The sequence below is a fragment of the Elephas maximus genome, chromosome 12, assembly GCF_024166365.1.
Source record: "Elephas maximus indicus isolate mEleMax1 chromosome 12, mEleMax1 primary haplotype, whole genome shotgun sequence".
Classification (NCBI taxonomy): Eukaryota; Metazoa; Chordata; class Mammalia; order Proboscidea; family Elephantidae; genus Elephas; species Elephas maximus.
This window is the reverse complement of record NC_064830.1, coordinates 60,027,983-60,036,724: the sequence shown is the minus strand read 5'-3', so window position 1 is coordinate 60,036,724 and position 8,742 is coordinate 60,027,983. Positions and strand designations below refer to the sequence as shown.

The window sequence follows — 8,742 nt, the reverse complement described above, 5'->3', positions numbered from 1 at the left end:
CTGGAAGCAGAGCCCAGCTGTGGAACCCAGGGACCCCGGGCCTCAGACCAATAGCCCAGAGCTGGGAGCTGTGCTTCTGTGTGGAGCAAATTTCCTGGTGGGCAGGTGGGGCTCAGGCAGAGGTGGGTCCTCAGCCCCCTGGGTACCGGCCACATGTCTCTTTGCATCTCCATGCCCATTGCTTGGGAACAGCAGCAGCAGCCTTCCTGCCCCTTGGCCATCTTGGTACAAGAAGGATCAGTGCTGCCTTGGTCCTTGGACAAAGGGGCCAGTCCTGCTGCTTGCAGCCCCTTACTCTTCAGGCTCTGAGCAGAATGGAGCAGGGTAGATGAGCCACAGGCTGCTGGGAGGGCTAGCATGCAGGGAAGGGGATGAGGAAGTAGGCGGGTGAGGCTGGGCCAGGGGATCCACGAGGTTTCCGTGTGTGGGGGCTGTGGAGGGGTGAGCTGAGGGGGCAGCAAACTGACAAGACTCCAGTTGTCACAGCAAGACATCCCTCCCAGTTTCTCTGGACCAACGTTCACAGGTCCCAGAGGGTAAACTGAGGCCCAGAAAGGGCAAGGTTTCTTTCTAGCCAACATAGACAGTGCCTGGAAGAAGACAGCAGGGAGGGAAGCTGGCGCTGGCAGCATGGTGGAAGAGGAGGCTTCTCCATGTGAAGACTGAGTGAACAGACTATGGCTCCCGGCGTGGAAGTCCCAAGTTTCCTGGAAACATCCAGGGAGCCAGCCCCTTGCAGACTAGCAGGAGGGAAGTGTGGTGGTGTTGGCCCTAGGGGACCTGCAGGCTGGCATGGTGGGCCAGTGGCTCAGTCCGTTGGGCAGGCATGGTGGGCAGCCCAGAGCAGGTCGGGCACGACACCGGCATGCAGCTGTAAGATAGAGCCCACGCTGAGCAGGTGCATGATCTGGTGTGAGTTGCCCCAGTAGTCAAAGCGCCCGGGCCTCCAGCGCTCAGGCAGGCGGGCCACGTTCACCAGCCCCCCGAGTAGCGCCAGTGCATCCATGCGCAGGTAGCAGGGCAGGGAGCTTGGGGCCCCAGAGCCCAGCCCCGCTCCCCGGGCTCCAAATACTAGGAGACGGGCACCAGCCTGCCAGCCAAAGGCGCGGAGCCGGGCGCTGGTGGATGGGGCGGTGAGCGCCCGCCAGCCGGCCAACCCTGACAGCATGGTGTAGGCCAGCAGGGCGGCTGGTCGCAGCCAGGGCCTGCAGGCCAGTGTGCAGTGGATGATGGGCAGGGCCCCTGCAAAGAGGGAGAGTGGGTTACTGCTCAGGGGTCCATTTGCCCTTCCCTCTCCAGGGCTTGTGCGAGCCTCCCTGCCTTCCCCTCCCTGTTTCTCTTATCCCCCACCCATCACCCACCCACCCATCTCCGGCCCCCTGACCAGCCCTCCAGCTGGCTCACCGAGGGTGTTGACAAGGCAGACCCCACACATATCCAGGGCAAGAAGCCGGGCATATACGGGGCTGCCCCCTTGGTGGCACATGAAGAGGTGATAGAGCACAGAGCCTGCGGGAGGTGCCAGGCAGGCCACGCAGTGTGTGCCCCCTAGCCAGCCATCCTTACCCAGCTGGCTCCAGGGCATGGTCATGGGCAGCAGCACCAGGAAACCCAGCAGGGCCAGCCCTGGGGGAGAGAGACAGCGGTCTGACAGTGTCCCAAGTACCAAGACTTCAGAAAGCACTGGGGACAAGCCCTGGACAAGAGGCAGGCTTGTCTCAAGGAGTCTTAAGTCTAAAGATAATACCCAGGATAAGAGACACTATAATGCTGTTAGCTGACCACCTTGCCAGCCTTGGGCTTGAGGCAGTTGGGGGCTTTAGTTACTCACAGACAGTCCTGGGAACTAGAGACCGTTATCCCCGCCTTGCAGATGAGGAAACAGCCTTGGAGAAGTTGAGTAACCTGCCTAAGGTGAACTCAGCAAAAAAGCGATGGAGCGGTCCAGCCTGGGCAGCCTGGTTCCCAAACCCCTCTCACCCATTAGCCACATGGCCTCCCCTGTGAGCAGGGGGCCCCAAACTGGCCTGGTGGGTCCGCAGAAGCCTTAAGCAGGTGCTGACCTTGAGCAGAGTAGGATATGTGGGCAGTGGTACCAGACCCTGGCCACTTAGTTTGCTCCTCCCAACCCCTGTGTCCTGTAAGTAAGGGTCTAGAAAAATGCAGGTTTTGGGGCTTTTTGTCTTCCAGAAAAGGGCAAGGGCAAGGCCAGCCAGGAGGAAAAGAGGCTGAAGCAAACCTGTCCTATCACCCTGGACATGCCCTTTGGGAACCCATCTGTCCTAGCTGCTGGGGGGGTTGGAGGGTGGGCAGAATCCTTCACTGAGCTTCTCCCCAGCCCAGGCCTCTCCTGGTCAGGCACTTTGGCACTGCCCTGTGGCAGGGGTCAAACCAGGCCCAGCAGCCTTGGGCCACTGGCTGCACACTCCAGGTGGGGTCTGGTGGGTCTGCAGCCCCCCAGCCTGGCCAGGCCAGGTGCTGCTCAGGGCCGCTCTCCCAGCTGGGGCAGCTCAAGGACGGGCAGGGCTGTGTCAGCAGAGCCAGCCGGTGGGCCGGGAAGGAGGGGCCGGGCGCCTACTGGGGGAGGAAGTTGCCGCCACCAGGCTGAGCAGCGCGGCTGCAGGAGAGGGGGTGGCAGGACGTCCACGCGGGGAGTGGCCGGGCCGGACCAGGCTTCCCTTCCAGGGCCCCTCCTCGCGGAGTCAACGCCTATCACTGGGGAGGGTGCTCAAGACGCCGGGATTACTGAGGGCCCGAAACCAGGTTTTTCCCCCAGGGCTCAGGGGGATTACGCGGGCGCGGGAACCGCTCTGCTCCTTTCGCCCGGCCCGGGCCCCCTCCCCGGGGGAGCGGGAGCGTGCACCGCAGCCCGGGACAATGGCAGCTTTGTGACCACGACTCCTGGCCGCGCTAGGGCCGGGCGGCGCGGGCTCACCGTGAGTGTAGATGTTACCCAGTTCGTTGTGCAGGTAGAAGAGGCTGCGCAGGCAGCCCGAGCCGCTGCTGGCCGGCCGGTAGCCTGTGAGCACGAACTTGTTGAACTGCAGGTGCTGCGGTGAGCTGGCCCAGTCCAGCAGGCGCGGCCCGGCCAGGAACGCCATGGCCCGCGGGACTCCCTCGCCGGCCTCCGGCTCAGCGGCGCCGCGGCTCCGGGACGCTCATGCCGGGCCCCGCCGGCCTGCGGGAATCTCGGCCCGTGCCCCTCGGCGCTGCGCAGGCGCGAGCCCGGCCCCCCTGCGCCACTGGGAAGGGTGCGGAACGCGCCGGCGCCGGAGCGCAGTGCCGGCCCGGGCCCCGAGGACTGCGGGCCGGAGGGACGGAGTGCGGAGGCGGCCGGCGGGTTATCTAGCCACAGCTGGGAAGACGGGTGCGGCGGGACTCAGGAGGAGACGCCAGGCTCCGCCCTGGTTCTCGCCCCCACAGGCCTGTAGTAGTTTCGCGCGCTAGGCCCATGACGTCAGTGCTGCCAAGGCCAATTGGCGCGGCAGGCAGGGGTAGACCGCCCAGGACCTCGCCCCTTGGCATAATTTATACAGTCCCCGCCTCGTTTGTATGAGGGGCGGTCGGCTTGTGACCCGACGTTCTGGTTCCCGGGAGCTCTCTGGGAGCGGCCCCGGCGCCTCGGGTCCCCCAGCAGTGTGCGCCCCGGGTGTCCCCGCGACCCCCGGGTCGCTGCACCCTTGGGTACCCACCTTCTCAGGCGCAGCCCCAACACCCAGCCCCACTAGCAGGCCGGGCTCTGTCCAAGGTGCTGTCGGCCCTGGGCCATTCGGACGGTCGCGGCCAAAGCTTGCGCTCCCCTACTCCCGGGGGCGAGCTCTCCACGGGCCCGACTCCCCGGAGCGCAGCAAGATGCCCAGGCCTCTGCTTCTTGCCTCACGCGCCTGCCGCCCTAAGGCGAGGCCCTGCCTTTCGGACCAGGCTTCTCCGAGCTTGGGCTCGGCCTGACTCGATCCTTGTTATGGCCCACGAGGCTCACCCTCTGCCCCGCCCAAGACAGGCAGGAAACGAAGAGAAAGAGAGAGGCAGGTGGCGCGGGGAGAAAGGTCAGCCTGGCAGTCTGTGCCCTGTCCACCGGAGCTAGGCCCAGGAAAACACCCCCTCTGCATAATCCTGCCCACAACAGGCCACCCCTCCAGCTTCTTCCTGCAGGACCCCGCCCATGCATCCGTCCGCCTCAATCCTCAGTCCTCTGCATTCCAAGCCGCTCCACTAAACTCACTCAGTGTAGAACGAACGTCCTCTATTTGCATAGAGATGCCCAACTCTCGGCTCCAGCACCTCAGTTGCATAGCTCCTCCCCATCGCGTAAGAACTTGCCCAGGCCTGAATCAAAATAGTTCCTTTATTCAAAAGTCTGTAGCTGGTCTTTTGACTACTTTTGTTGACTCCTGACCTCTCCCTGAGGGCAGTAGCCCAGAAGCACCCCAAGAGGTGCCCAAAGACCCCTGAAACCAGAGACACCATCCCCACATCAAGGTCTGTGAATGGGTGGGCTGGGTTTTTCCTGCCCTTTGTCCATAACCATCTGGACCCTAGCGTCATGCCTGGGTCGCCATGTAGCACCAGATGCTTCCCGCCCGACTCTGGCTTCCCCAAGATGACCAGAGGCCGAGCTGCTGGTAAATGGCCGGAAGGCGAGGTAGCGTGTGGCACAGCATCTCAGATGTCCATCCCGCTGGCGGAGATGGACCCCTGAGGCTTGGAGTCAGAGAGCGGAGATGAGTGAGGGCAGAGAGCTCTGGCTGGAGGCGCTCAGGGGCCGGTAGCCTGCAGCTGGACCCTCAGCCTGGGGCTCCCCAGACGGGCAGGGCAGGGCCACCCCTCGGGGCCGGCGGTACCACACGGCCCAGCTTCTCCTGGGACCCCGGGAAGGCCCCAACGCCAGAGGCCCCTTCCCCGGGGCCAGCAGACAGCTCCTGGAGAGGGAGCAGACGTCAACTGGATCCTGAGCCCATCCCAGCCACCAGCATCCCTACTCTCCTGCCATCCCAAGACTGTTCCCTGTGTGGACCCAAAGTCTCGCCACTGAATACCCCAGGCCCCCCTCCCCAGCCTCGTGCCCCTCTTGGCCCAGGCTCCCCACCAGTGCCCTCAAATCTCAGGCCTGGCCCCAGTGCCTGCACCTTTGGCGCAGCAGGCCCGTCAGCGAGAGAAGCAGCAGCAGAAGCACCGAGATGGCCGTCACCGTGGAGAAGACGCGGGCTGCGGGGACATGGGCGCTGTGAGGGCAGTAGGGGCTGCACCCCAAACTCACTCCCCCCTTGCTCGCCCTCCTTACCGCCCATCGCAGCTTCCGGAGCCCCGGGCCGGGGGCTGCAGCTCGCGTTGGCCCCGTCGAGGGGTGCTGCAGGGGTCTGGGCCGAACCCCTGGGGGGCGCCTGCTTCTCAGGGGCGTCCCGCAGGCCTGCGGAGAGGGATGTGAGGCCGGACCGCGCGGGCGTGGGCCCGGGCGGAAGGGCAGACGGGCGGGTCGGGCCTCACCACGGTAGGTGAGCGCGAAGCCCTGCGCGTTGCCGCGCGCGTCGCTGCGGAAGGTGAGCAGCAGCGCGGCTGGCCGCAGGCGCAGGGGCCCTGACGGGGGCGGGCGGTTGCCGTCGAACGTGCGCAGCAGGCGGCCGGAGGCGGCATCCCGCAGCTCCAGCCTGTCGCGCGGGTCGGCCAGCTCGAAGAGGCGGAAGGTGAGCTCCAGCGCGGCCCCTGGCGGGCCCAGCGCCCAACTGCAGTTCCGATCAGGCCCGTACTCGTCCGGGAAGTCCGGGGAGTAGATGACGCCCTGAGGCGCCGTCCAGTTCCCCTGGCAAGAACCCACAGACACTGCGGCCCCGCGGGGCTGAGGTCAGGGGCGGGCCCCCCCGCGAAGCCCTTCCCCTCTCAGCGAGGCCGGGTCCTTAGATCAGCCCAATCACTTCCTCAAGCATCATCCTCAACCGCAGGGCCCGCCCAGTCCCCTCCTCCAGCCCCACCCCCAACTCCAAGCCCCGCCCAGATCACTTCAGTAGGTACTGCCCCCAAACCAATCCTCTCCTCAGGCCCCGCCCCAAACGTAGACCCCGCCCAATTACTCCTCAAGCCCCGCCCCCAGTCTCCAGATTCAACCCAGTCCCTTTCTCAGGTCCCGCCCTCAGTCTCGGACCTCCCCTTTTTGGATTCTACCCCCTATCAGGGTCTCACGCAGAGCCCCCGTCTCACGTACGCCCCTTAGTCTCCGCCCACTCCTCACCTTCGTAGATGCCCAGGCGCCCGTCGCCGCCACACAACTGGCCCGGGTGGCCGAAGCAGATCTGGTCACAGTCTGTGGCTGGGGCCGGGCGTCCCCGGGCCAGGTCGCTTTCTGAGCCACAGAAGCAGGCGTAGCCAGCCTCCACCCCCGCCAGCTGGGAGCACAGACTGGGTGACCCCAGAGGCAAGGGCTCAGGGTAGGGGTCTGGTGGTCGGGTTGGGGTCGGAAGTGGGAATTGGGCTGGAGATCCAGAAATCATTGTCAAGGTTTGGCGTCAGAGTTGGAGTAAGGTCCCAAGGTCAAGGGTCAGGGGCCATTGGCCTGGAGGGGCAGTACCTGGTAGCCCTTCATGCGGCAGAAGCGAAGACACACTTGGACCGTGAGCTTCGTGGAGGTGCCGCTGGGGCCGCTGAGGGCTGGGGGCGCTCCCGAGTCCACGAAGCAGCCCAGGTACCCAGGCACTGAGGGTGCTTAGTGTCAGGCTCTGGCGCCTCCCAAAGCCGCCTCCCGCCCGAGCACCCCGGCCCCCCCGCCCCTGTCCTGCTGGGCCCACTCACTGTGACACGTGGGGATGTCGCAGTAGCGCCAGTAGATGCCCTCCTCCGTCTCGGCCACGTAGCACCAGGGCTGCACGTCTCCGTCAGGATTCCTGCTGATGGAGGGGGCAAGTGGTCTGGATTCCACCGCCCAAGAGCCCAGGGCCCGCCCCACAGCCAGAGTGCAAAATGGCCATTGAGGTCGGTGCGTGTCAGAGGTTAGCTACAGCTTCTCTCCGTGTCACACAAATCCTAGTTTCCCCCACGTACTTCTGGTGGACTTCTTAGTGAACCGCGGGAAGTTTGTCCCTAAGGGGCCCGGGGACTGTTTTTAGGTTTCAGCTGTTGCTAGAACATGATATCATACGTGGGGACTTTGAGGCCCCTCGCCTCGGAACCCCGCCTGACGGCAGAAGCGATGTGTCCTAAGGTTTGTGGCTCAGCAGAGAAGTGTCCTCCCGTCCTGATCTCTCCAGACACAGGTATGACTCTAACCCCACAGAAGTACGCTACTCTGTCCCCGCCCTCAGAGAAATGGCACTGCTGTGCCTAAGCCCTCACTCCTGCTCTCCGACCAGGCCCGCCGGTACCGGCTTCTGGAGCGCAGAGGCCTGGTCCCTCTCTCCGGCCCAGACCTGCGGCTCTGCAGGTGGGTGCCAAAGGCCCGCCCGGCTCCAGCCCTGCCCCACCCCAACCCCGCCCCAGGGCAGTCAGGCCCCGCCTTCTCCGGCCCTGCAGTGGCCCCCCGTCAGCGCCCATCACTGCCTCCGCCCCGCCCCCAGCGCGTCCCCGCTCCGGCCCCGCCCCTGACCGGCAGAAGTTGTGCGCGCCCAGCCCCCAGCGGCCCTGGGGGTCGCTGGCGCTGCTGTAGCTGTGCTGCTGAGTCTGGTCCCAGAAGAGGCACGGGCGGCCGGCCCCTCGCGGGCCTGTGCGGTTCTGGTGGCCACGGTAGTCGGCGCCGTTCACCTGGAAGCACTCGGACAGGCCTGCAGGGCGACGGCGGGGCTGGGAGGGTCCGGACCGTGGTAGGGCACCCAAGCTTGCCAATCCCGCCAGGCCCCCAGCCCGCCCCGGCGCAGCTCCCTCCCGGTCCCTGGGCTACCCAGCAGCTCCAATCACCTGCTTGCCCCCTCCCAGCTCCGGGGGCTGGCGCGGAGTGGGGGGCCAGGTCAGGGGCCCGGCTGCCACCACTCACCTGGGCTGTGCAGGCTCCCAGCGGAAGCCCTGCGTGGAAGCGGCAGCGGGAGGAAGAGGAGGACGAGGAGGCCCTGCAGAGCCCGTGTCCCCATCGCCCCAACCCAGGACACCCAGGGCGCTCCGGGGTCTTCCAGGCGCCCTGAGGGGCTCTGTCCTCTGTCCGCCTGTCCTCGTCCCGCCCCAAGGGGCGCTCTCGGTCTGGGGAGGGGAAGTTTCTCCGGGGTGTCTGTCCCAAGAGGCGTCTCTCTGCCCGGTCCCTACCCGGGGGCCCCTCCGGGACCTCTGGTCCTGTCTCTCCTCTCCACGCTCGGGGTTGCACTGCAGCCTCCACACCCGGCCCCTCCCGCTGCGCCTGGTGCTCTGCGTTCCCTCGCCCAGGTCTCCAATGCGCTGGCGCCCGCCCCCCGTGTCCCCAGCGGGTCCCTCCTCCTGAGGGAGGCAGGGAAGCCCCGCCCGGGACTGGCGCGGAGGAGCAGGTCCAGACGCCTCGCCCGCCCGCCCCCCGGGAACTCAGGCGTCCCGGCGCCACCTCCTCGCCCCCTCCCCTTCTGGGGTGGGTCCCTGTGGGCTCTAGTGGGAGTGCGGAGGGGACAGTCGCGCTGCCAGACAGAAGGATCTAACGGGGACACATGCCCCCTCCCGCCGCTCCGGCGCCCCACCTGCCTTCAGCCCCCTCACTCACTTGCACGCGCGCGCACTCCCCCACAGGCCCCATTCATGTTCAGAACCATTCCCACACCGTCCCTCCCTGGTCCTGGTTCCTGGGTCCTGACCGAGGTAGTGGCC

General features: G+C 66.2%; 2 protein-coding genes across 7 annotated transcripts; both read right to left on the bottom strand.

The window, feature by feature from the left end:
- Positions 1-82: 82 nt before the first annotated feature.
- PAQR4 (progestin and adipoQ receptor family member 4) lies at positions 83-3,118 on the bottom strand. 2 transcript variants are annotated; one of them, XM_049903664.1, is made up of 3 exons: positions 2,936-3,118; positions 1,405-1,626; positions 83-1,242 (listed from the first exon to the last, which is right to left on the bottom strand). In XM_049903664.1, the coding sequence occupies exons 1-3, from the start codon at positions 3,099-3,101 to the stop codon at positions 809-811; spliced, it is 822 nt and encodes a 273-aa protein (XP_049759621.1). In that variant the 5' UTR covers positions 3,102-3,118; the 3' UTR covers positions 83-808. The 2 variants fall into 2 exon arrangements, with proteins under 2 accessions (XP_049759621.1, XP_049759622.1); XM_049903665.1 differs by having other exon boundaries at positions 1,567-1,626.
- Positions 3,119-3,619: 501 nt separating this feature from the next.
- On the bottom strand, positions 3,620-8,393 carry KREMEN2 (kringle containing transmembrane protein 2). 5 transcript variants are annotated; one of them, XM_049903656.1, is made up of 9 exons: positions 7,955-8,391; positions 7,571-7,745; positions 6,781-6,872; positions 6,560-6,684; positions 6,224-6,377; positions 5,485-5,817; positions 5,258-5,407; positions 5,127-5,205; positions 3,620-4,919 (listed from the first exon to the last, which is right to left on the bottom strand). In XM_049903656.1, exons 1-9 carry the CDS (start codon positions 8,046-8,048, stop codon positions 4,709-4,711), a joined length of 1,413 nt encoding a protein of 470 aa, XP_049759613.1. In that variant the 5' UTR covers positions 8,049-8,391; the 3' UTR covers positions 3,620-4,708. The 5 variants fall into 5 exon arrangements, with proteins under 5 accessions (XP_049759613.1, XP_049759611.1, XP_049759612.1 ...); XM_049903654.1 differs by having other exon boundaries at positions 5,282-5,407; positions 6,781-6,875; positions 7,955-8,389; XM_049903655.1 differs by having other exon boundaries at positions 5,282-5,407; positions 7,955-8,388.
- Between the last annotated feature and the right edge of the window lie 349 nt (positions 8,394-8,742).

Bases quoted from the DNA above. Each gene is read 5' to 3' on its own strand.
- PAQR4 (XM_049903664.1), bottom strand. From the start codon at position 3,101: ATGGCGTTCCTGGCCGGGCCGCGCCTGCTGGACTGGGCCAGCTCACCG. The intron at 1,627-2,935 runs GTGAGCCCGCGC...TCTCTCCCCCAG, and splicing joins GGGTAACATCTACACTCACG to GGCTGGCCCTGCTGGGTTTC. The intron at 1,243-1,404 runs GTGAGCCAGCTG...CCCTCTTTGCAG, and splicing joins CTGCCTTGTCAACACCCTCG to GGGCCCTGCCCATCATCCAC.
- KREMEN2 (XM_049903652.1), bottom strand. From the start codon at position 8,048: ATGGGGACACGGGCTCTGCAGGGCCTCCTCGTCCTCCTCTTCCTCCCG. The intron at 7,746-7,954 runs GTGAGTGGTGGC...GTCGCCCTGCAG, and splicing joins TGGGAGCCTGCACAGCCCAG to GCCTGTCCGAGTGCTTCCAG. The intron at 6,378-6,559 runs GTACTGCCCCTC...CTGTGCTCCCAG, and splicing joins GCCGCATGAAGGGCTACCAG to CTGGCGGGGGTGGAGGCTGG.